The 27,183-nt window shown below is 45.1% G+C and overlaps 1 protein-coding gene across 2 annotated transcripts in view; it reads left to right on the top strand.

Annotated features, from left to right (window-relative positions):
• Positions 1-27,183, top strand: part of GALNT13 (polypeptide N-acetylgalactosaminyltransferase 13) — a 1,141,430-nt gene that overhangs the window by 672,062 nt on the left and 442,185 nt on the right. For both annotated transcript variants that reach the window (XM_069225168.1, XM_069225167.1), the window contains exon 9: positions 842-940. In XM_069225168.1, coding sequence (XP_069081269.1) covers positions 842-940 — 99 coding nt within the window. The remainder of the gene's footprint in view (positions 1-841; positions 941-27,183) is intronic.

The raw sequence follows: 27,183 nt of genomic DNA, 5'->3' as shown, positions 1-27,183 counted from the left end.
AGAGGGGTGAATAGCATTCTGGATAGGAATGAATATGAAAATTACAATAGGAAAAAAGTAGGGCACACGTATAATCACTTTTACACATATCTACCCTCTAAACCTTTGGCATAGAGTAACATGCACATTTAAAATTAACAGAAATTGTCAACATTCCACTTTATGTTTTTTGTGTAAACCCTGCTCTTTATACAAATGTTCTGCATTTACACCTTATTAGAATTTACAGTGAGTGGTCAGTAGCAGGTACCTTGTGATAAAACTAGCTTAGGACTGCTGTTATATAAGACTGTATTTAGAGTTGCCCTAATTTCAGTGCAAATAAAGGAACTTCCTCTGTCCTACGAAGAGTATAGACGAATATATTCTGACAATGATGCCTCATCAGATTTAGCACTTCCTCCAAAACTGTTCTATTTCTGTTACCATTCAAGTTCAAATGGCACCATATTTGTCGGTCCCATTGTAAGCGTTTGACAGCCTGTGATGTCAAGAGCTTTCATTTCCTAGGAAGAAGTAATGTTTTTCCTGAGTGGTTGCTGCAGTTAATATCAGTGAAATAAGGCTATCAGGAAGGTTTTAGCTATAGAAGCATCATAGCAATGCTCAATTAAATAAAAGGGTCCTGATGGTTAAGTAGGAGAGAGGGATCAAAAAGCATTTGTTGATTACAGAGTAACTTGCCAAAAAACAAATTTAATTTCCTTTTTTCTGCAAATTTTGTAAATGTTTATCCAAGTTTTTAAAATTTATATTTGCTTAAGAACCTATCTATTAATATGTTGAAATTAACCATTGAAAGTAAAGCAGTTACTACAGTCTTTGAACTGTGTTCTTTCAGATCAGAAATGTGGAAACAAACCAATGCTTAGATAACATGGGCCGTAAAGAAAATGAGAAAGTTGGAATATTCAACTGTCATGGAATGGGTGGAAATCAGGTAAGATAAATTGAAACAAAAATAAACTTTTAATACTGTTCTATTAAAGATATTGCTATTTTACCGGAGAAACTTGATATCATGGGATTTTTATGAGCATGTTTGACTAAGGAAATATAGTCCTGTATATAAAAGAGTTTGAAAGTAAGGGAAGAGTTTGACCACAATACCCAAGCAAAATTGTAAAAAACAGATTACTAGACCTGCTATCTCTCTTAGTCCCTCAACTGTGGGGTTGGAATTGGAAATGCCACAGTACTAGAATTCTGAATAGACATATGAAAATTGAGCTGCTAGTTTAATGTTTCTGAAATCAAATTTTACCTATACACTATGGGCCAGATTTATGTCATTTTTTTGCGCTAATGTAGCGTTTGAAGGGGAAAAATGCTGCGCCATAATTACAAAGTGGCGCAATGCTTGCATTGCACCAATTTGTAACCCCTTGTGTCAGGCATAATGTAAACAAGGGGGAGGTGTTCCGGCGCTGGGGGGTCCATAAAAATGGCACAAAGGAATCTATGAGATTCATTTGCACCATTTTGTATCTGCATTTTTTAATGGCTGCTAACTGCAGACATTAAAAAAAGGCTCCTATTGATTACAATGGGCCTCTGAGTGTTTTGCAGGATTCGCGTCTACCACAACTACCACCATGGTGCGCCATAGTTTAAATATATGGTGCTACCTTGGTGGCATTAGGGGGGTGCTAAGGGGCGCAAGAAAAGTGGCGCCGCACTAGGTGCAGTGCCACTTTTCATAAATCTGCCCCTCTATCCATTTAATGATATATGCTGTTTTTTAGGTAAAGTATTTTGTAGATGCTAAAAAACCATAGAGTGACATTAACATAAACAATTACCAAACAAATAGTGATGAGAAAGCATTTTGAACTATTGCAACTTGAATCAAGAGATAATCAAAGATAAAAGAAACACAGTGAGCTGCGTAAGTTACTTTTCATAATATCAATGTAGAGGATTAAAGACATTAGACAAGCTAAAAGGTTTGCATAGCTTTTACAACCCTGATTTGTTTATGATATAAGTATGTAATTAGATACAGAGGAGTGATCATTATTTGGTTTAGCTAAGACAGTGATCCAAGCTTTGGTAATGGAGTTATTAATCAAGAGCATGTTGTAAATACTTTATGTAAATAAGGGTAATAAATGTGTCCCAACTGTAAATGTGGTTTAAATGTTATCTTATCCTGGGAATATAAAAACATTGAGAGCATTAAAAACAGTGGGGCTGATTTAAGAGCCTCTAGCACCTCCTTGCGCCACATTAGCGTTATTTTGTTTACGCTAATATGGCCCAACAAAACCAAAATTGCTGCACCAGACTTACAAAGTGGTGCAATGCATGCATTGTGCCACTGCACCATGCATGATGTATATAAAGGGAGCGTTTCCCTGTTAGAGGGCCAAAAAAAATGGCACAAAGAACTTTTAACTCTTGCTCAGAGCAGGCATTAAAAGGAGACAAACCATTGTTTTCAATGGGCCTCAATGGGCTTTGCAGTATTACCATCAACATTTGTTATGCTAGTCCTGCAAAGCTCTGTACTAGCATCAAAACCTTTGACGCTAGTTTCCTTAACTACCGCCACAGTACGCCGTATCGCAGATACGATGCACACTTGGTAGAGTTAGGGGGCGCTAAGAGGCACAAGGAAAGGGGTACACTTGGTGCAGCACCACTTTCCTTAAATCAGGCCGAGTATTTATTAAATTTAATAAATGTATTCTTTTTTTTGTTTTGTGAATTACTGGATAAATTACAAGATTAGGAAAATTATTCTGATGCAGTAGATTGAGTCACCTTTGATTGTCATAGACTAAAACCCAACTTTCCAACCACAAGAATTTGAGTGTTATCCTTTTTAATATTGAAATAGTTAACTAGCAATTTTCCAGGTCTATTGGTATTAAAATCATATTTAGCATCATTGTAAGACAATTCAAATCCTGCTCTTCTGCTCAGAATAGAGTTATAATGTTGCAGTTTAACTTATGGCTTTTATCATTGGAAGGATGAACAACCTTTCAAATTTAGCACTTTGCTTCTTCCAATTCAGAAATAGTATTTTCTTTCATGAGCCATTATGGAGATTGATGTGGACCTGATAATATGCATTAAAATCTTCTGAATGCATTGTTCTTAATTCATCAGTATCATTGGTGTAACAAAAATGATCATCAATAGCAGTACTTATTCAGTTCTGTTATCATTGTTCAATAGCATTGATATGCATTCTCCATTTTGAAGTAGAAATAGGAAAGTCATCCAGCTTAATGCATATTGAAATAAGGACATGTTCAGAGATATGAATGTATTCACTTTTGATATTCAAAGTGGAGTGAGTTAAATTTGTTGATGGGTTTTATGACATCAGCATCCCAGCAAAACCATCTTTAAAAGAAAACGTCAAGCAAGATGACTTTTCTCATTGCCCATCTGCACAGAAAGTGGCATCTGTGGATATCCTAGTATCCATCTGCATAGAAAGTGACATCACAGTACCCTCTGGTACTCCCTCCTCTCAGCATGGAGGTACAGGGGATGGGCACAGTGGGCATGCTGGTAGAACACCAAAGATGCGCCCATCTGCACCTGTCTGTGCCTGGATGGCGTCCTACACCAGGAACCATGTTTTCCACCCACCCACCAAACCCTCCTGCACTCCTCAATGCTGTTAATCCCAGCCATGGCTCACTGCACTGCTGCCGTACCACACCACACAATGCTAAATGAGCATTCACACGCACCTCAAGCATGTTATCATGGCCCTTTCCCACGCCATACCCTCACCACTCTGACACCAACAGCACCTAGCACCCTACTCCATCCAAGCACACATACAGACCACACAAAACCCAAACAACACTGCACACTTGCATGCACACTCCTCCACATCTGCTTGCTCATGAAACACATCACAGCAGAGATATGGGATATACTGTATGACCGTGCTCCACACCTGCCCTTCCTCATGAAAACAGGGCTAAGAATCTGATCTGTGGAGTCCCCGAGGGATCATTCCTCAGTCCTACCCTGTTCAACATCTACATGACACCAACATCATCCAATTCCAAAACATCACTAGAAACACCCAACTCATCCTCTCACTGACAGACAAGGGAACCACTACCAGAACTAGCATCACCAGCTGCATGGCCATGTTAGCAGAGTGGATGTGGACCAACAGCTTGTAGATGTACTCCAATAAAACAGCAATACTGGTCTTAAGAAATAAGACTTCCCTTTGTGAGGCCACCTGTTGGCTGTTACAAGACCAACAACAATATCCAAACACCATGTAAAAAATCTGGAAATCATCCCAGACAACAAACTCAGCATGATGGCACAAACCGATATAAGGTCTCAGTAGAAATTTTAGTAGATTCCGGGACAAATGAAAATCTGATGGGCTCCTCTTTTGCTAAAATAAAATAGGAATTCCCACCCTGGGAAGGGGTAAGGCAGAGAATCTGTAAAACGACTGGAGAGAAATTATGTTGAAGTCCGTATTATTTCTGACTATTGTTCCAACCATGACGAATTGTAAAAATCATGAAGAGCAGATCTGATTTGATTTAATTACTGCATCACGATTTCAAGCTACACTTTTGGTTCCTTGGTTATACCAATATAACTCTTGTATAGTTTGGATCTCTAGAAATCTAACCTGTTTGTTTCCTTATTGTCAAAAGCACTGTTTACAGGAGGTCAATATTCGATAGGAACTTAGGGGGTCATTCCGACCCCGGCGGCGGGGATGCGGGAGCACCGCCAACAGGCTGGCGGTGCCCCACAGGGCATTCTGTCCGCGGCGGTTTGGCCGCGGTCAGACAAGGAAAACCGGCGGTCTCCCGCCGGTTTTCCGCTGCCCTGGGAATCCCCCATGGGATTCCGACCCCCTCACCACCATCCTGTTCCTGGCGGCTCCGACCGCCAGGAACAGGATGGCGGTGAGGGGTGTCGTGGGGCCCCTGGGGGCCCCTGCAGTGCCCATGCCAATGGCATGGGCACTGCAGGGGCCCCCGTAAGAGGGACCCACTTTGTATTTCAGTGTCTGCTTTGCAGACACTGAAATACGCGACGGGTGCCACTGCACCCGTCGCACATACCCACTGCGCCGGCTCCATTCGGAGCCGGCTTCCTCGTGGGGAGGGGTTTCCCGCTGGGCTCCCGCCACCCGCCGGGCTCAGAATGAGCCCCTTAGTCAGTGCACCCTAGGAGAAAGAGATTTAGGGCCTGATTTAGATTTTGGTGGAAGGGGTTACTCCATCAAAACGTGAAGAATTAATCCTATGCAGATCGTAATGCGGCGGGCAGGGTATCCTTCACTTTTGTGACGGAGTAACCCTTCTGTCAAACACTAAATCATGCCCAAAGTTTTGCTGGCAGTCTATCATGAGTTTGCTTTGACAGAAGAAAGGCAGTGTTCTACGACATCATTGCCCGTTTGACTGCAGGATAGATTTCGATCTGGAGCTTAACTCCATTGTAGGAAGATCTATGCTGTCACCCAGCATTAAAATCAGCATGTCTGGGAATATCTGGTCAAACATTTGTAAGCATGTCTGATTCTTCCATCTCAGTCTCCAATCTCATCCACATTGTTCTGTGTTCTTAAGAAGGGGATGAGCTCATAACTTGTATTGATTGCATTGCTCTAACCCGAGTTATTGTTAAAAACAGATATATGTTAACCTTAAGTCCATCTTTGTTTTATTAGGTCAAGAAAACATACATATATTTAGCAAATTTGATGTGGTAGAGGCATATCACTGACTGCACTTCTGGAAGGGGATGAAAGGAAAACCACTTTAATATTCAAATTTGCTTACACAAATACCTAGCCATCCCATTTCATTTGTGTAATGCCCGGTCACTTTACAATATTTAATTGAAGAAGTTCTTCATTAATTTATTGATGTCTGTTCAGTGGTTTACAATTACAACATTTTGATCTACTTTTTCAGAGACAGAAGACGTAGGTCATGTTAGGCCATCTTATAAAAGTTGAGTTTTAGTTATCACTTCACAGAGTTAGAGAAGTGTATATTTCATGCTAACAGTGTGTAAGTCTTGAGGTGTATTATTTCACCCACATCTATTCAAATGGCTAAGAAAGTTAATTGAAGCCATTGCAAATTGGAAAGCCCCTCAATCCATAAAGGAAGTGTACTCTTCTTGTTCTTGATGGCTACCCACTGCAACCAATTCTGGATACTACTAATCTGTAAGAAAAAACAAGATAATTCACCAACACAAGTGCCGGGAAATAATGGTAGTGCATGTGCTGCGCTAAAAATAGTTCTATTACTAACTGTCTTCGGATTCTTCATTGGTTTTCTGCAACTGGATACTGTTGCCCCTATAAAGGAAGGACAAAAATTAAGTGAAAAATCAGTAATTTGTTTTCCAAGTCACCTTTACAGTAAATAACTATCATTCAATCCTTGTCAAGTTTTCTTGTGACTTGGCCATCAGAACTATTTTCGACCCAAAACCCTTGTGCACTGTTAAAAGGCAAATTTACTATGGAGAGTATTCAGGAATTAATATTTATTCCTGGATGTAAAAATGGGTTCATTTAGGGTGTGTTGAAGTCAGGTAATTAGGAGGTGGATATTTGGGGGTTTTTCTAGAAGTGGTGGAAAACAAATAAACTCAAATACCCTAAGGTAACTACCATTGATCATTTCATCTTAGACATCCTTTTGGAAAAAAACATGGTCCTAAAGTTGAGGATAATAAGCTCCCTAGTGAGGAAGAGGGAATAAGTAGGTAAGACCTGTGGAAGGTGATGTGATAATCAGAGAATTCGGATTTTAATAACCCAATCTTAAGAAGCTATAATATATATACCTTTCCCTCATTTCTTTAGTAAAAACACACACAAACATTCCCCACCACTATTGGGGACAACAGTCAGAAGCTATAGAAAGGACACCTAAGTGGAAAGTGGACAGGCAGACCGAAGGACGTCTCCTTTTTTCTCAAAATCGCATTCCCATTTCCCCTTGGGGCTGGTCCAGTATGGAGTGCAGACCTGCGTTTCTGACTCTGGAAGTCTCTGAAAGGTTTGGGGAACTATCTTCTTTCATCTCATCTCACTCCTACAGGATCACACATCCTATTAGGTTAATGCTAACTTGATACATTTAGTTACATTATTTTAAAATTATTTATTGAATGTTCTTTAATTTCTCAAACTATAAAACACTATGCACCCAGTCACATACTAAATCCCACAACCTTAAAAAAAATAAAAAAAATATGTTTACAAAAACTAACACATTATAAAACAATAATTTAACACAAAAATAATATTTAGTTGAATTGAATTTGAATTGAATAATATCAAGTCTTTACTCCATAGGCCAGCATTGCTCATAATCTGGCGGTCTGACCGCAGTTCGACCGCTGCTGCTGCAATGGTGGTCCAAATGAGGATCTTTGGTTCAAATCATATAAAGCAGAGTTTTCTAGATCGTGCTCTGCTGCTCTGAAGGAGGAGAAAGAAGAAGTCCAGTTATTTAGGGTGAGTAGAGAGGTTGAGGAACACTGACTTGTGGAGGTTGTTCACACATCTACTAGTGGAGAAGAAGGTTAATGCACACAGTTCAAACAGACCAATATGAACTCAAAACATCCCCCATGCAGCAATACCTGAATGAGAAGTAGTACAGAATGTTATGGTAGAAGAGTAAAGAACAGGACAGTTGTAACCTGTCACACCACAGAGTGTGGCACAGTAGGGGTAAAGGAAGTGTAAGAAAATACCCCACACCTGAGCACATCTTTGCACTCTAATTTCTTGAATGCAAAGTGGACTGGAACAGGAAGAAAAATCACAGGATTGGCAATGAGATGCTGGAGACAATATTAAAAGTACTTTCAGTAGAGGAAAATTGACTATTTCCAACAAAGTTCCAAAAAAACAACATAACAGAAAAAGAAAGAAAAACAAAAAATGTTTTTGAGACGCATCAAACAAAAATCAGCAAAGAGCTTATCTCTATAGGCAACTAAGCCCTGTAAGGCCACCTGCAGTGGGTTGTCTGTGGACTTGGCTGTAGGCCGATCCCTATTGCAAAACCTTGCTTTGCACTGCAGCATTTGGTGCCCAAGGTCTATTTGGTAATCCCTGCTGTGCAGAGGTAAAGACTGAATGCTGTGGTGGTTTGCTTTCCACAGAAGATTGGGTCCAGTTTTTGTCCAAAGACCATTTTATGTGGTTAGGTCTAGTGAAAAGCTCCATAACTCAAGCTTCAAATGCATTGTTTATATCCCCACTGTATTTATGTCAATAAGTAGTAACACCTAAAAGCACAACGTAATTAATTAAGAACATGCACTCAAACCATTAAACAATGCTTCTTTCCTAGTTATCGATTCCACAGTGTTAAGAGCGACATGCAATCTCATCTGCAAGATTAGTTTGTACTGCATCTAATAATTCAAATGAGCAGTTCCAAGCAAAATCTATCTATCTATCTATCTATCTATCTATCTATCTATCTATCTATCTATCTATCTATCTATCTATCTATCTATATATATATATACATGTGTGTGTGTGTGTTTTTATATATGTTTTACTTCCATTCCCTCCAATTTACCCTGCTTCCACTCAAGGGGCCACAGAACAGCTCTAAGACTAAAAGGCAGCATAATCAGGTGCAGTTACTTCTTTTTTTTATTGTTCATATTTCATATGAAAGTGCGTTATGATGCCAGTTACCAAACATGGGGGCGTGTTTCAGCCGTAGCCTTCATCTGGCCATGGAAACAAAGAAAAGTGCAAGTGCATTTAAAACAGAGGCTGACTGCCCCACCCTCATAGACATGATAGAAACATCAAGGCACAATATAACCCATTCTATTTCACATAAATTATCAGTTCCCCAAAATTAAAGCATATATGTCCCATATTAATTTCATTCATAAAATACCATTCGGGAGGCACTTTTTTAGATATATAAATGTTAAAAAGAGGAAGCATAAGAGACTTTTATTTTCAAGGATGAGTGGTATAGATCAAAGGGTGGACATTTAACTTCCCATCATAGTGTAAACATGTGTAAATGCCAATTCAGTTCAAATATATATCTATTTTCAATGTCAAATAGTAGAACATTTAAACACATGATTACAATTTAATTTAATGCAATTATACATAAGGGTGACAGGTAATGCCATCTGCTAGATTTGTTACAAGTTTGTGCTGCATATAATAATTCAAAAGAGCAGTCCCAGGCATTATACTATAGAAATTTAGCTGTTATAGTTAGAGTTCATTTATGTAACTATAACTCATGCTCTAAGATATCTATATCTCGCGCCCCCCCATTCACAGTTTTCAGATCAGAAAAAATCTGAAAAAATGAGGGGAAAAGCAAGGAGAAGGCAATGAAAGCGAGGGAAAAGCAACAATAGGGCACTCCAAAAATGGCTGAAAAAACAAGGAGAAAGCAGTGAAAACTAAGGAAATATAAGGAGAGCGCTCACAAAATACTGTGTAAAAGCAAGGTGAAAGCAATGAGAATGAGGGAAAAGCAGGCAGAGGGCACATAAATTGTGGGGGAAAAGCAAGGAGAAAGCAGTGTGAATGAGTGAAAAGCATGGTGGGGCGCACAAACAGTAGGGGACAAAGCAAGATGAAAGCAGTGAGAATGAGGGAAAGCAAGGAGAGGACATGAAAAATGGGTGAATCAGCAAGGTAAAAGCAGTAAGAATTTGAGAAAAGCTAGGAGGGGCACACAAAATATGGGTGAAAAAGCAAGGAGAAAGCAATGAAAATGAGTGGAAAGCAAGGATAACGCAGGGAAAACAAGGGAAAAGCAAGGAGAGGGCACACGGAAATCTGGCAAAAAAGCAAGGTGAAAGCAGTGAGAATGAGGGAAAAGCAAGGAGAAGGCACTCAAAAATTGGTGACAAAGCAAGCAAAAATCTGCGAAACAAAGGAAAAGCAAGAAGAAGACATACAAAATATGAATGAAAAAGCAGGGTGAAGGCAGTGAGAGCGAGGGAAAAGCAAGGACTGTGTACAGAAAATATGGGTCAAAAAGCAAAGAGAAATCAGTAAAAATGAGGGTAAAGCAAGGGGAGGGCAGACAAAATACAAGGGGAAAAGCAAGGAGAAAGTGTGAATAAGTGAAAAGCAAGGAGAGGGGAAATGAAAAATGGGTGAAAAAGCAAGGTCAAAGCAGTGAGACAAAGGAAAAGCAAAGAGATTGTACACAAAGTATGGGGGAAAAATGTAAGGAGAAAGCAGTGAAAATGAGGGAAAAGCAAGGAGTGGACGCACAGAAACAGGCGGAAATACAAGGAGAAAGCAGTGAAAATGAAGGAAAAGCAAGGAGAGAGCACAGAACATACAGGGGAAAAAGTAAGGAGAAAGCAGTGAAAATGAGTGGAAAGCAAAGAAGACACAAAAATTACAGGCAAAAGCAAGAAGAAAGCAGTAAAGAGGAGAGGGAAAAGCAAAGGGAAGGCATCCAAAATACAGTGGAAAAGCATAGAGAACGCAGTGAAAATGAAGGGGAAAGCAAGGAGAGGGCACACTATGGTGGTCATTACCACCCTGGCGGACGGTGTTAAAGCGGCGGTAAACAATTTGGAATTACGACCGTGGGGGAAACCGCCAGCAAAGACAGCCACTTTAACACTCCGACCGCCACGGCGGTACAAACAAACAGCTTGGTGGTCACCGCCAACAGACAGACGGAGGACAAAGTACCGCCCACAGTATCACAACCTACCAATCCGCCACCTTTTCCAGGTCGGATTCACCACGGACAAAAACACGGCGGAAACAGGACCTCGAAGGGAAAACGCTCACCTCTAAGCCCCCCATGAGGAATCCGGACGCCATGGAACCAGAGCTGCAGATCCTGCCAGCCCTTATCTTCTTGCTCCTCTAACAGGAGCACGAACGCCGGCGGCGAAGACTACGGTGAGTACTGCACCTAGGACACAGGGGAGGGGGGAGGGAAACAACAGGGACACACACACGCAACACCCCCACCCACACCCTCACCCCCGACAACACACACACTAATACATCATGATACATTATAGTTACACCCCCCAACCCCCCCGGAAGAATGCAAAGACCAAAGAAAATGAGTGTAACCATTGTAATATATTAAAATGCAGTACGCAAAAATATACATATATACACTATTAACAAAATATACACCAAGAATAGTAGTCCAGGTAGTGCTCCATTGAAGTCTGTGGAACACTGGGCCCACATGGTATGAGCGAGGCCCACACAAGATCCCCGTCCATGACGGAGAGAACACTGCAGGGGCATCAAATAGCAATAAAACAGGCACCTTAGGGAGAGGGGAAGGGGAGGCACCTCAGCCAGTTGAGTGCACAACGCCAAATCCACGAGGGGGCCACATGCCCAATGTTCAATCCTGGGGAGCGCAAAGCCACAGTCTCTCAAGTCTCTACAGTGGGTGGTTTGCCCACTGTTCAATCCTGGGGAGTGCAAAGCCACAGTCTCTCAAGTCTCTACAGTGGGTGGGTTGCCCACTGTTCAATCCTGAGGAGTGCAAAGCCACAGTCTCTCAAGTGGATGACAGTCTCCACTGGTTCTGGAGGGGGCTTGGTGCCCAGAGTGCTTCATCCTGCCAAGGACTGAGGTAGTGGATGTATCTCTCCACTGGTTCTGGAGGGGGCCTTGTGCCCAGAGTGATTCATCCTGCTAAGGACTGAGGAAGTGGATGTGATACTCCACTGGTTCTGGAGGGGGCTTGGTGCCCAGAGTGCTTCATCCTGCCAAAGACTGAGGTAGTGGATGTATCTCTCCACTGGTTCTGGAGGGGGCTTTGTGCCCAGAGTGCTTCATCCTGCCAAGGACTGAGGTAGTGGATGTGACAGTGGTGCAACATGCAAGCTGCCCAGGCTCCTGGAACTGACCACAAGCCTTGTACGACTGACCACTGGGGATGGCAGCCATGTCTGCGGTGGTGCCACTGGCTCAGGATGTTGCGGGGCTGTTGGTGGTGCTGGCGGCGGGGTCAGTAGCGGTGGTGCTTGCAGCGGGCTCTGTGGCATCGGTGCTGGTGGCGGTCTTTGTGGTGGCGGTGCTGGTGGCGGCCTCACTAACTGCGGTGCTGGTGGCGGCCTCACTGACTGCGGTGCTGGCGGCGGTGTCAGTAGCGGTGGTGCTTGCGGCAGGCTCACTGACTGTGGTGCTGGCGGCGGTGTCAGTAGTGGCGGTGCTAGTGGCGGGCTCACTGACTGCAGTGCTGACTGGCGGCGGTGTCATTAGTGGCGGTGCTGGTGGCGGGCTCACTGACTGCGGTGCTGGTGAAAGGCACAGTGTCTGCAGTGCTGGTGAAGGGCTCCGTGTCTGGGGTGCTGGCGACGGTGTCTGTGGTGGCGGTGCAGGTGGCGGTGCCGGTGGCGGTCTTGTCCGCCGTGCAGGTTGGCGTGGACGTGGACCTGCCTTTGATTTTCAGGCCCTTCCCCACCTTGGATGGTGGCACAACTGTCTTGCCACTTTCAACTTTTGTCTTGCTTGAGCCCTTGGTGGCAGGTTTTTTCGCCTTCTCCCTCCGGGATGTGGGCAACTTTTTCAGTTTTGGAGGTGGCAGAATGTCCTTGTCCTTGCTCCTTGGGACACTGGCAGCCCTGTTGCTTAGCGCACTCCAAGGGATTGGGTCTGGATGGAGGAAGTTGGAGGGGGGAGGCTGGACAGAGGGACAATGGATGCCATCAGTGCAGAGGCCAGAGCCTGAAATGCTCGCTGTTGGGCTGCCTGGCCAGAATGAATGCCCGCCAGGTATGCATTTGTTTGTAGCAACTGCCTCTCTACACCCTGGATGGCATTCAGACTGCCCAACAGTGAGGGATCTCAGGAGGTCAATGGCCTCCTCACTGAGGGCATCAGGGCTGACTGGGGCAGGGCCTGAGGCGAAGGAGATGCCCACCCTCCTTGGTGAGCGGCCACGGGACACACGCTGAGGGGCTGCTGGGAGGGCGGTGCTGGTGGGGGGTGGCGGCTGTACCTGTAGATGCGGTGGGCACAGAGGGGCCCGCCACCGCAAGGGAGCTCCCATCAGAGGAGAAGTCGGTGTCGCTGGTCTCTGCTCCTGTCCCCGCCTAGGAGCTCCCCTCGCCCTCCGTCCCACTGGTGACTTCAGACTCCGTTGTCTCGCCCTCCAGGGCCATGTGGGATGCAGCTCCCTCCTGCTCCAGTGACACTGCTCCTCCACCTGATGATGGTAATGCACACAAGAACAGGGAGACCACAAAAAGGAGGGGGGGGAAGAAAGAAGAAACACATGTTCAGTGCATGCAATACCGCTACCGTTGGCGGACACTACAGACACAGTAGCCTTCTGCACTACGCCATGCACTTAGAGTTCCCTAATTAATCACAGGGACATGGGGTACAAGGCCGATGCCCGATTGCTGCACACATGGAAGTCACAGGAGCCTGACTAGGTGTAGATGGCTCTTACCACTGGTGGGGTTGGGGTGCCACATAGTCTGCCTCACAAAGGGTCCTTGCCTTCAAAACTCGCCCTGGCCTAGGGTAACCCACTGCCCACCTCCCCCAACCAGACACCTCGTAATGCGTGCAGAGTCAGATGGATGTGACGGTACTGACCCCCTTGTGGCTGCTGTGATGCCCTCAAGCACCCATCCAACTCCGGATACGCCACCGCCAGGATCCAGAACATCAGGGGGGTCATGGTGCGACAGGCACCCCTCCCACATTGGGAGGCCATCCCCAGCTGGGCCTCGGCCATCTTTTTGCACCAGCGGCGAATGTCCTCCCATCTTTTACGGCTGTGGGTGCTCTGTCTGTGGTGGACTCCCAGGGTCTGGACATCCTTGGCGATGGCACGCCAAATATCCTTCTTCTGGTGGGCACTGACCTAGAGGAATAGTACAAGGGAAAAGGAAAAACTTTAACCATCCGGACCGTCACCGTCATTGTCCCACGTTCCTACCCTTGCCATTACGCACATACACTCACCGTCAGCTCATGTAGGCCTCAGTCCCCCCGTATCTTCCATCCACACCACTCCAAACAGGCATTGCCCATACAGCATGCTCACAGTGTACTCACCTGTTTGTCTGGAGGACCGTAGAGTAGCATGTACTGGGGGAGGACCCCATCCACTAACTTCTCCAACTCCTCCGAAGTGATGGCAGGGGCCCTTTCCCCAGACACATGAGCCATCGTCGCTTCCAGACACAGGCCACAGCAGCACTTGCGGTGTAGGTCCTCTCCTGTCGAAGGTCAGGTATCAAGTGAGTGACAAACAGAAAATGGCGGTCACGTCCGCGGCGGTGCGTACCGTCACCGTATCGTCATTGGCTCCTGAGACCCATAGGATTGCGTTGCGGTCTTCGACCGCCTACTGCGACGGTGTACAACGCCAGCGCAGTTACCTCATATCCCCTTGTCCCACATTACAGGTCAGACAGCCCCCATTTCAGGGTGCCACATGGCATTATTTTTAAATGCGTCACACATATCTAGGCTGTGCATACACACAGAGACAGGCACATAGCGGATTGACAAATGTGTGCAATAAATTATTTTTTTACTACCTCAGTGTTGGGTGACTCTGTGCTCGCTGTTCTCGTCCGTAGGGCACATCGCTGGGGCAGGTGAGGAGATGGCGGCATCCTCCGGTGTACAGACCGCTGGTGGACCTGTCGACAATGGAAGAGAGACATGTAATAGTCACCTACAGACTAGATCGTGCCACAAACCAGGAACTGTATGCCCAGTTGGAGCCAGACCTGATTTCAGCTATCCGCCATCCCAAAGGAATCCCCTCTCTAGTGCAGGTCCTGTCAGTACTCCATTTCCTGGCAAGTGGGTCTTTTCAAACAACAGTGGCCATTGCATCAGGGATGTCCCAGCCTATGTTCTCAAACATGTTGTCCAGAGTGTTGTCTGCCCTGCTGAAACACATGTGCAGCTACATCGTTTTCCCTCAGGTGGAGGATTTGCCCACAGTGAAAGGTGACTTCTATGCCCTGGGACATATCCCCAACATCAAAGGTGCCTTTGATGGGACACATGTGGCCTTGGTACCCCCCGCAGGAGTGAACAGGTGTACAAAAACCGGAAGAGCTACCATTCAATGAATGTGCAGATGGTGTGTTTGGCCGACCAGCACATCTCCCATGTGAACGCCTGGCTCAGTGCATGACGCTTACATTCTGAGGAATAGCAGCATCCCTCATGTGATGGGGCAACTCCAGAGGCACTGTGTGTGGCTAATAGGTGAGGACAAGGACCCTATACCGTGTGAATAGTTGTCTGGGCTTGTCCCTACGGGTTAGTGTGTGTCTAACAGTTGTCCCTCGACATTTGCAGGTGACTCTGGGTACCCCAACCTGTCATGGCTACTGACCCCAGTGAGAAATCCCAGGACAAGGGCAGAGGAACGCTACAATGAGGCACATTGGCAAACTAGGAGGATTATAGAAAGAACCTTCGGCCTCCTGAAGGCCAGGTTCCGGTGCCACTATATGACAGGTGGTTCTCTGTACTACTCACCAAAGAAGGTGTGCCAGACCTGCTGTATGCTGCACAACTTGGCTTTGTGACAACAGGTTCCTTTTCTGCAGGAGGATGGTCCAGAAGGAGGTCTTGTGGCAGCTGTGGAGCCTGTGGACAGTGAAGAAGAGGAGGAAGAAGAGGATCTCGACAACAGAAACAAAGTGATCCTGCAATACTTCCAGTGAGACACAGGTAAGAAGACATCACTGCCTCCTACATCTCCTACAATTGTTAGACCTATCATATGTCTGTCAGTTTCACTCAGTGTATGGACCCTGACCTGTCACTTTGCCTTTCCATTTCACAGATGTGGGTCCTACTGTGTGACCTCTGCTATGTTACCTCATGGACTAGAGCTGTGTGACATAGGTATGTTGACAATACAATGGACATTGCTATTTTCCTCAGTTATTGCAAATACACATTTGTGAAAGCACAGACTGACTCCAGATTGTTTTGTGATTCAATGGTGTTTATTTAAGTGCAAATTAGTGGAGGGGGTTGTAAAACGGTCAGGGGTGATGGTGGAGGAATATCCATGGCAGAGTCCAGTTATTTGTCTCACCGGTGCATTGTCCAAAGGGGCATAGGAAGTGGAGCTAGGGCAGTTTAAGGATGGACAGGGTGATGAAGTAGGAAAGAAGGATGACATTCAGGGTGGTCTCATTTCTTGGCGGGGGTCTTGGCATTGTTCTCTGTCTTGTGCCTGGATCTCAGGGACCGTTTGCGGGGTGGTTCTCCATCTGCAGGGGTGGGGAGCTGGTGTTGTGGTCCTGTGGCGGTGCCTCCTGTCAACTAGCGCCGGCAGAGGTGGTGGGCAGTTCATCATCGAGGCTAGTGTCAGGGGCCCCTTGTTGTGCCACAGTGTCACTCCTGGTGTTCACAAGGTCCGTCAGCACCCCTACAATGGTGACCAGGGTGGTGTTGATGGACTTGAGTTCCTCCCTGATCCCCAAATACTGTTCCTCCTGCAGCCGCTGGGTCTCCTGAAACTTGGCCAGTACCATTGCCATCATCTCCTGGGAATGATAGAACGCTCCCATGATGTTGGAGAGGGCCTCGTGGAGAGTGGGTTCCCTGGGCCTGTCCTCTCCCTGTCGCACAGCAGTCCTCCCAGTTCCCCTGTTTTGCTGTGCCTCTGTCCCCTGAACCGTGTGCCCACTGCCCCCAGGTCCCTGATGTTCTTGAATTTGTGGGTTTTCCTGGGTTCCCTGTAGTGGTGGACACACTGCTGCTTGACGTGTCCTGGGGACAGAGGGATGGGCCCGCTGGGTGGGTGCTGTGCTGGTGTTTCATGAGGGGGGGTGGCTCTGTGGTGGCATGTGCCAGTGTGTGGAGAACTGACTGTCCCGAGGTCCCAGATAGGCCGGGCTGGTCATCTAGATCCAGTTGGACAGAGCTGCTGTCATCACTGTGGGCCTCTTCTGTGGGGGGTGGTGGACATGTCTGGAACCTCCTGTCCGGTGACATTGGGTAGGGGTCCTGCAGGGGTATAAAGGCATGATTATTGCATCTGTGTGTGCCATTGTGTGCAATGGGTGGGTTACCCTGTACCCCAGTGCTTACATTCTTTCCTAGGACATTGTGTAATATTTGGTTTGGTGATCTTTGTGGGTATCTGTAGTGGACATGCTTTGGTGATGGGTGTCCATGCTTTGGTGTTGCATGCAGGGCTTGGTGTTGGGATGGGTGGTTTGTGATAGTGGGACATATGTGAGGTGTTGGAGTGATGGGGGTGAGGGTGGGGGTATGTGAAAGCATGTAGTTAGGGTGGAGGATGGAATAGTTAAGATTTGACTTACCAGAGTCCATTCCTCCAGCTACTCCTGCGAGGCCCTCAGGATGCAGTATAGCCAAGACCTGCTCCTCCCATGTTGTTAGTTGTGGGGGAGGAGGTGGGGGTCTGCCGCCAGTCCTCTGAACTGCAATCTGGTGTCTTGAGACAACGGAATGCACCTTCCCCCGTAGGTCGTTCCACCTCTTCCTGATGTCATCCCTAGTTCTTGGATGCTGTCCCACTGCGTTGACCCTGTCCACGATTCTGCGCCATAGCTCCATCTTCCTAGCAATGGAGGTGTGCTGCACCTGTGATCCGAATAGCTGTGGCTCTACCCGGATGATTTCCTCCAGCATGACTCTGAGCTGCTCCTCAGAGAACCTGGGGTGTCTTTGCTGTGCCATTGGGTGGTGTGGGTGATGTGTGAGGTGGTGTGTGTTGTGATGTGTGAGGGGATGTGTTTGTGTGTGTTATGTGAGGTGCGTGGATGTTGTGTGAGTGATGGTGTTGTGTGCCTATGGATGCTAGTTTGTTGATGGTGGTGTCTCTCTCTGTGCTTCGTTCTCAATTTTTGTCGTAAGGGTTTGTGGGTGATGTGGGTCTGTGTTTTATATTGTATTGAGTGTGTGGGAGTGGTGTGTGTATGTGTATCAGGTGTGTGTATTTCGATTTGTCCAATGTGGTTGTGTTTTGTAAATGTGTATGTATTTGTACCGCCAATGGAATACCGCGGTTGAAAGACCGCCGCGTGGATTCATGGGTCGTGATAGTGTGGGCGTATTCCTGTTGCCATGACGGTGGAGGTTTTGTTATCACCAGTTTATCACTGACCTTTGGTGTGGCGGACTTGTGTGGGTGTCTAGATCTTGGCAGATTCCGAGCTGTGGGTCGTAATAGCTATAGCGGAATTCCGCAGCCGCAGTGGTGTGTTGGCGGTCTTCTGCACGGCGGTAAGCAGGATTTGCCACCAATGTTGTATTGAGGGCCATAGTTTCTTAACATAAGTATAACTATAAGTACAAGCATAACTGCTACATTTCTATGGTTTTGTGTGGCTGAAAAATGAACCTATCCATAATGTCCCTCCAGCCTTTGCTTTTTCAGTGAATATTTTATATATATATATATATATATATATATATATATACACACACACATATATATGTATATGTATATATGAGACACCCACAGTTTATCGCTAAGTCCCGGCCACTTAAACGCGGCAAGCCCGCAGTAGGGTAGAGAACCCTAATAAATCCAACATGTAACGTCACCTCCATGCGAACAATGAAACACCTCGTAGACTACGAACCGTGGATCAAATCCACACAGCATATTTATTTTGATAACAGCAGCATAACAGCAGCAGCAAAAATTAACCCAACACGTTTCAGAGCCCTCACTCCTTGCTCACGGGTGATGAACGCCTTTGATTCACGTTTTGAAACTAGCGTGTGCCAAGCGCTGAGTGTTCTTTATCACAAGCAATGATTGATATCACACAAACGCTACATAAAACTCAACTATAACAAACATGTTCATAGTAAATCGTTAAAATAACAATTGTCCAACACGCGCTCAAATCTGTACTGCCATTGCAAGCTAACAACAATAGACAGGCAAGTATTCAAGTAACCAAGGACACTGATAACATACACTTCTAGTGCGCGCTGTCCGTCTGAACATCCGGAAATCAACTGTTAAAGGCAACCGGTAAGAAGCCTTTCAAGCATGTGCAACGCGTTACTAACTTTTATGTTGCTAATCTTCTTGATCTCTTATTTTCCAGGATCGGCATCCACCAACCTGGGCTGTGGATAGATGATCCAGGAGCAAGCGCAGAGGATCCCACTCTGCATCTGAAGACCTCTGACAGCAGGCAATCACTTCAAGACTAGTGTGGCTTTAAAAACCTGCTGCACCTGGCCACACCCAGTCTGAGTCATAAGGCTGTTGTACCTGGCCACACCCAGTCATGAGGATGCCACAGGCAACAAGTTGACACATGCCCTAGATTCCTACACAAGTTCTAAAACAAGCATTGGCTCAAGTAAACTTTCTCAATGTCAACAACAATTATTAGCCCATGCAAGGGCAGGTGATTTGCCTAGGGGCACACTTTACTAAATGCCACATATGGGTTCTGGAGCATTTTCAGGTTTTTGGGCCCGAAAGAAGCAATGCCGACTCTGCCTGGATGTGGGGACTTTGGGGCTCCCCTGCAGCCGTACATGATAGTGTGGTAGGTGCCCTGGAAGGGCACCAAGGCATCCACCTTTAAGGTGCAGGCCACTGGGATATGGTCCGTCACCCCTTCAGAATTATGTCAGGCCCTTGGAGATGGGGCCCACTGGGCTGAAATCGGACCAGGGATGGGGGCTGTGTGCCCCCTCTTCCTTGATATTGGTCCCAGCCCCCAGGGTGGCTCACTGGGACCAAAATAGGCCCAGAGAGGGGATGTGTGTCCCCCTCCCCATTTAAAATAATGTTGAGCCGTGGGGGGGGGGTGTTATGGTCCATGAGGCCACAATTGGCCTGGGCAGGGGTGCCACATTCCCCTTCCCTCAATAGTAACTAGGGGCCCTGAAGTTGGAGTCCCTGGGGCCAACATGAGTCAAAAGAGATAGGCCACTTGCCCCCCTCTGAAATATTAACACTGGGCCCTGGGGATTGGGTCCCAAAGGAGTGAAATTTGTCCAGGGAGGGGGTCCAAGTGCCTTCCGCTCCTTTTAAAATGGTGCCAGGCACCGGGGGGCTGCATTTAGCCCCCCCCTCCTAAAGGTACCAAGCCTTTGGGGTGGAGCCCCCCAGGGCTGACATTCACCCAGGGAGGGGGCCATGCATGCCAGCTCCCCCTAATAATGCTGCCAGGTTCTCAGGGATAAAGTCCTCAGGCTGAAATCAGCCCAGGGAGGGTGTCTGGGTGGTCCCTTTACCCTGGAAAGTACACCAGGCCCTGAGGATGTTGTCTCTGGGGCCTAAAGTGGCCCAGGGAGGGGGCTGCATGCCCCCTTCCCCTTAAAACATTATGCCAGATTTTGGGGAGTGGGGTGCCTGGGGCCAAAGTTGTCCCAGGAGGAGGGTCATGCATTCCCCCTCCCTTTTTATAAAAGAGTCGCCCTTGGGGATGGAGTTTCCAGGGCCTAATAAGGCTTGGGAAGGGGGGGCACACAGCCACCATCCCCTTTATTTAAATAATTGGCCCTGGGGTGCCTGGGGCAGATAATGGCTCGGGGAAGGGGCGTGCACTCCCCTCCCCTTGAATTAGAAAAATCAGCTCAGGGGGCTGGATCCCCAAGGCCAGGCCCTGTGGCCAACCCCCTGCTGAGCACAGCTTCAGGCTGTGCACAGCGGGGCTTGGCTGTATGGGGGGGTGCTAGTTGCAGGGCCTGGGTGCCACCAACCCCCAGTTACACATGGCTGAAGGCTGTGCGCGGAGGTGGGTTGCATTTTCATATGATAATTATTAATTTGCTTTATAAATTCCATAGAAATTCAGTAGTTTGAGACAAGCTGTTCTGTGCAAGAGAGTTTTTGTGCTGAGGTACTCGGAGATGCAGGGAGTTTCTGACAGAGTTCTCTTAATCTGCTGCAAATGATTAGGAACTTTGCTAGGTGTACTGGTTTGTTCAGTTTAAAGGTTTTTTTATGTACTGCAACACAAGTTGAACTCCTAAAACGTGCAGTGAACGGAGATCACATTGAATTGTAGATATGTTATTTTACATTGTGTTGTTGGAGTGAAAATGTTAGTAATGCTTTTAGTGTACCAGACATCAGCATTTGGTGTAAAAGCCTAACATAGAGAAAAAGCTGCACTGTCATGTATTTTAAAGGTGTTCATGTTTATATTAAAGACAAATATTGTGCCAACCAGAATGGACAAAGTGCTAACATGATTTAAAACAATACCGTTCTATTTTAATCATTAGAATAAATTATTATTAGCAGAAATTAATGATTTATAATGATTTATGATTAATTAGTATAAAGTTACTGTGTGCATAAAAATAAATGTACATCTCTGTCATACTTAATGTGGTGCCTGAATGATGTTTTTAGTTTTTAAGGAAATGCTTTCATTTTGATAATATATTATTAATGCTGATTTCATAAGTTTGCATATTATGGCCCTCATTACGACCCTGGCGGACGGTGGTAATTTGGGGAAGGGTACTCCAACAGGCTGGCGGTACCTTTTCCCAAATTATGACATTGGCAGTTTGGCTCAAGCCAAACCTCCAATGTACCACTCCGTCGCCAGGGTGGTAACAGCTCCCAGGCTGGTGACCTCGGTCTCAAGCCCGGCAGCTGTCACAATCCCACCCTCAGGATTATGACCCTGCCTACTGCCATGGTTTTTGTAGCAATCTTACCGCCACGAAAACCATGGCAGTAGGCACTATCAGTGCCAGGGAATTCCTTCCCTGGCACTTAAAGGGGTCTGATCCGCCCACCCTCCCCAAAGTCCTCCCCCACCATCCCCCTCCAGACCCCCCGACATCCTCACACTCACACGCGCACACATTCACACTCATACACACACGCATACCCACATCTACCCACGCATGCACACATACATACCCACACCCCGCAACACACACTAACATACATTGTAGCACACATGCATGCACAACACACAACATACACTCACATTCATTCATTCAAACCTGCATGCATGCATACCAAAACAGACACACACAACACCCCCACACACGCACTCAACACCCTCCCACCCCCCTTTCCTGCCGAAGAACCCAACTTACCTGCTTGCAGGGAGTCTTTCGGCAGAAGACGTGACGCTGCGCTGCCGCCAGAAAAACCCCGCCAGGCCGTATCATGGCTCATGATACGGTAGGCTATGTTTTTCTGCCATGGCGCTGCTGCTGGCAGCAGAGCCACCTTACTGCCGTCTGCCGCCATGACTATCAATGGAATTCTGCCAACCTTCTGGCGGTATTCTGTCTACGGTCATATTGCGATTGGCGGCTAGTAGCCACAGCGACGGTATGTTGGCGTCCATCACCGTGGCGGTTGCCGGCATTTACCGCCAATGTTGTAATGAGGGACTATGTGTGCTTTATTAATGACAATGTTAATGCATTGTATTTCTTGTGTTAGAATAACTACACCTGAAGTCTTCATATTTGCATTAGCATAAATTGTTAAATCATTTCTTTCTCTTTAACATAAATTTCCACTAGGTTGTTTCACATGATTAGTAAAGAGTCCTGTTGTATTATGTGTAAGTTTTACACTGCAGTGTCCTTGGATGTTTCAACATTGGAACATGCTGACTGAAAGGGGAGTAATACTTATTTTTAAGAGAACTGTTCTCATGAGAAAGGAGAAAAGCATCTTGTGCCATGGGAAGGAATGTGGATTGCAACAAGTGATGTACAAATTGTTAAATTATTGGAGTCTCATGGAAAGGAGAGATGACTTCACACCAAACCTGGGAACTTAACAGTATGTTGCAAATTTGATTTATGTAATAACTTTCATTGGATATTGCCCCTTTTGCGTAAGATGAACTCATCAATTGGACCAATCAAACTGGTGTGAGTAATTCCATGAAAGGGAATGACTTGTAAGCTTTAGTGGCAGTCCCCTTTTGAATCGTGTTTTGTTAACTTGTCGCCTTTGATGTTTCCTGATTTCCCAGTGCAGCCCTTATTCTGCCCTTTCCTCCTGATGGTGCTTCTGACAGAGTTTGCTGATGATCTACATGCTTCGCTGACTAAACTGAATTGAATGCTGAACCTAGGAAAGGTATATTCTAATGCAAATGTTACTTTCCCCTGACATGCTTCCTGAGTAGAGTTAGCAAGCCGACACTAGATAGTCTATCTTAGCCCGAGATAGACACTTTTACAAAATATTTTTGTCTTTGCCTTTTGACTTTTGTACGCATGTGTAGCCCACTCCCTCATATGCTTGTCCTAATTTAGTTAGTAGTAGGCAGAACCTATGTCCCAATTCCTGAATTCTAAATCGGTCCAATTGATTTGACCAATGTATTCACTGCCTGAAATAAAACGTGTTTCTGTCTCACAAGTAATTGCTTTATTAATATGTATTATTCTCCTTGAATGTCTAATGGTGTTGATGTTAAGTAGATTAAACTTGTTTTGTAGATTTGGTCAGCCTACAGTGTTCATTTATCTTTACAATTTGATGTTGCGCACAATTTGGGAGACTTTTGCTTTGTGGTTATAAAATGAAGCTTTGAAACTTTCATTGATTAGAGTTTTTTTCTTTGGACACATAGAGCATGGTGTTAAAATTAGTTGTTTGAGTTTGATGTGAGGAAAGAAGGAAAGGGCATTTCGAATCCTGCAAAGGATTAGGAAAACTGGTTAGCAATGTTACTTTACCTTACCCTGTTATGTTACTCTACTTTGCTTTACAATATGTTATGTTACTTTTGTTAGATTATTTTATAGTATTTTAAAAATGTCCTTATGTTAAGAACATAGAACAATGGCAACGCATCATGTTCTTGAGCTTTGGAAAATCTTCTGCTAGAGTGTATTATCAGATACGTTTACTAAATTTTAACTATGGGTTTACACACGAGTCGGAACAGGCCCACAGTGTCGTACCACTTTCATATTCTCAAGACTCATATTTCTCCCACTGTTTATTTGCTTATCGCCTGTGGAACTGTCTTAGTAGGTGATCATTTCTGAAGTTTACAACATTCAGAAAGTGACACTTTCTCCTTCTAGCTACTGACTCATTTTGACAGTTTGGGCTCTTTTAGCCGAACCCAAATGGCCCTATGGTGTGCAGTTTATCCTCTCAAGTAAGACTGGTATGTTTGCAAGGCAGGCTTCTGAGCGCCTGTCCTTTAGGCAAATAGATGAATTCAAATTGTTCTGAGATGCCAAAAACAATTACGTGCGGGCCAGGCTGTCTTTCTATGCATAGTTATAACTGACAACGTTTGCAAATTCATGGCGCTTAGCAGTACAAATTCAAAGTTACCATTTGTCATGTCGACATTTTACAACAAAGTAAATTTGTAACACAATAATGTTTATGATTTCAGTACTGTATATTGCTCCATTTAGATAATGATTGCAATGATGCATTAAGGGTCTGAAACACAATTTATAGATATAATTGTCCGATGCTCAGATTTTGCATGACCGAGATAAATGTGATGCGTTAATCTAGTAGAATTCTGATGCATTTGGTGTGTAATTTGTTCCTCCTGAAAGAAATAGCACTGCAAAGGAAAAGGTGCTGAACCTAACCACTGCTGTATCCACACAAAGGAAGGTCTTGTTTTCCTTTTCAGGCTTGCTGTTCAATTAATCTATTTTGTATTTGAGGATAGAAGGGATTTATAAAATCTAAAATCTCTCAGCCTGCTACCTTTCTGAAGGTTCCAATTCCCATATAAATACATTATGCACCAAGGCGCTTATGATGTGTGTACCACTTAATGCATTTGAAAAGAAAATAGGACATGTATTGAGCATGCTGCCCTGTAGATAGTCCTTAATTTGTGAAAACAATGTGCAGCAGGGACCCAATACACTTGGTAGAAACTCAGCAACAACACTGCTGAATACTGGATTTCCCGAATACCAAGGATGCCTAGTTTAGATTTCACCTCATTTATTCCTTTAATCTACCACCCTACACTTACTTTATATCATTCTTGCAGGTTCTTTTCATCCCCTGTGAGATACTGAGTTGTTGGTTGAAGGAGGTGTCACCCCTTTTCAAGCAACAGCCACAATCATAAAATTAACCTATACTTAACCCTCTGGTAGCATGGCACAAAAGCAGTCAGGCTTAACTTAGAGCCAATGTGTAAACAGTTTATACAACAAACAAATAGTAATAAAGTGAAAACACAAGAGTGGTTTGATAGTTTAAGGATGTCCCCAAACCTGAGGCAGTACCTCTCAGGGGCCAGCCTAAACTTGGGTGTAAAATGGCTTTTATAGGAACATATTTCTTCTGATTCCCCACCTCTAGTGTCAGAAGGGTGCTCCTCCCCATTGTGGGCATGTGTTTCCACAAACCTGCCCCAAATCCCCACCTGACACCCTATGCATTCTAAAGGCTGCTTCATGGGCAGAATACAACTCATCTATATCATCTCCTACTACATAGCTGGGCACCATATCTTAAGGTATGCAGACTCTCACCACTCCAGTGGACACTGAGTGCATGCTGCCACCATTGCTGCTGGATTCCACTTGCTTGGCTTGAAGGTCCAGCTTCTTCAGGCTCCTCTCATAAGCTGTCCTCTTCACCTCCAGGGTCAGCTTCTTCTCCTCTAGGGCCCTTTTGTCAAATGTCTCCTGCTTGGCTCCCTCCAGCTTCATCTTGGCCATCCGCAGCCTGAACTCCCTCTCAGCCTTCCTGTCCGCCAGTCCATCAGGAGACATGTTGAGTTCAGACTCACTTTTCCCTGTCTTGGCAGGGATCTCCTCTCCTGTAGGCAAGGTGTCCTCCTCTTCCTCAGGGAGCTGCAGCTCAAGGTTTGAGGCCAGAACCTTCTACTCATCCTCCAAGTCCACCACTTCTGGGTTGTCATCCTTTGGCTCCTCTGGCTTAGACTGTACCCTTATGACCTCCTCATAGGCATGGAGGGCCACCTAGATGCCCACATTTGTGGCTTCGTTCCTGCATTCAGTTCCTTCTCCTTGCAGAACCTCTGCAGCTCAGCCTTGTTGAGGTAATCTTTTTTGACAAGCTCCATCTCCAAAACTAAGGCGAATTTAAAAAGAGGTTAATTCTGGTGTCAAAATATTTATGTGGGATTTTAGTGTCACATCAATCACTGTATTGTACTGTACAAACACAAGTACTTGATCACACACTGAGCATCAATGTGACAATTGGGTTGTGTTGTTGATTGAGTTGGGTCTGCCTGAGGCCATCTCAAGCAACAGCCACAATCCTTATGAATCAATCAATCAGGAATTCTCAGGGTCTCAAGGCACTGAGGAGGGGGGAGAAGGGGGGAAGTGCTGCTACTGCTCGAAAAGCAAGGTCATGAGAAGTTTCCTGAAGGTAAGAAGGTCTTTGGTCTGGCGCAGGTTGAAACACAAAAAGTTATGAAATTAATCTGTGCTTACCCTCTGGTACCTTGGCACAAAAGCTGTCAGGCTTAACTTACAGGCAATATGTAAAGTCTTTATGCAGCACACAAACAGTAATAAAGTGAAAGCACAACACAAAAAAATCTCACACTAATTTAGAAAAATATAATAAAATGTAGTAAATCATTTGACACCAGAACAACAGAAATCCAAAACAACAGAACTGGTGATATGCAGTTTTTAAAGATTTAAAGTAAGTATATCACCTAAAAGTACAAAAGTGCAGAACTTGAATTGCCAGTCATCTCTGGCAGTCACTGTACACGAAGAGTTGCGTTCATTGGAGCTTCACGTTGGCAGTCGGCGCAAACAGCAAGATCTTAGCACAAACAAGCCCATTTGCAGTCACAAATAGCCCAAGATTTTAGGATATTTTCTCAGGGCCATATTTACGACCCTGGTTTTGTCACTCTTGCACCACGTAATTGTCAAATTTTAAATAAATTAATCACTAAAACATCAAAGTACTGATTACTGCTGTAGATATACTCTCTAGGCTTTTTGTTAAGGTTAGGTTGTTATTAAACAGATAACGTATGGTATAAATCTTATAGTTTTAGGGATTGGTGGAATTATTGGTTATGGGGAGGGCAGTGTTATTATGAAGAAATTTTACATTTTGCCTTTTCTTTTAATAGATGTAATAACTGTATTAATATTTAATATTGTTTTATTTTTTTTATTTAAGGGTTTGTGGGTAGATGTGGTTGATTTTTGATTATGGCAATTGTTAGAAAGGGGGTCTTTGGTTGGCAGTCAGGTTACCCCCT

The sequence above is a fragment of the Pleurodeles waltl genome, chromosome 3_1 (genome assembly GCF_031143425.1).
Source record: "Pleurodeles waltl isolate 20211129_DDA chromosome 3_1, aPleWal1.hap1.20221129, whole genome shotgun sequence".
Lineage (NCBI taxonomy): Eukaryota > Metazoa > Chordata > Amphibia > Caudata > Salamandridae > Pleurodeles > Pleurodeles waltl.
Note: the sequence above shows the minus strand (reverse complement) of the source record. Positions and strands in the feature narration are given on the sequence as shown.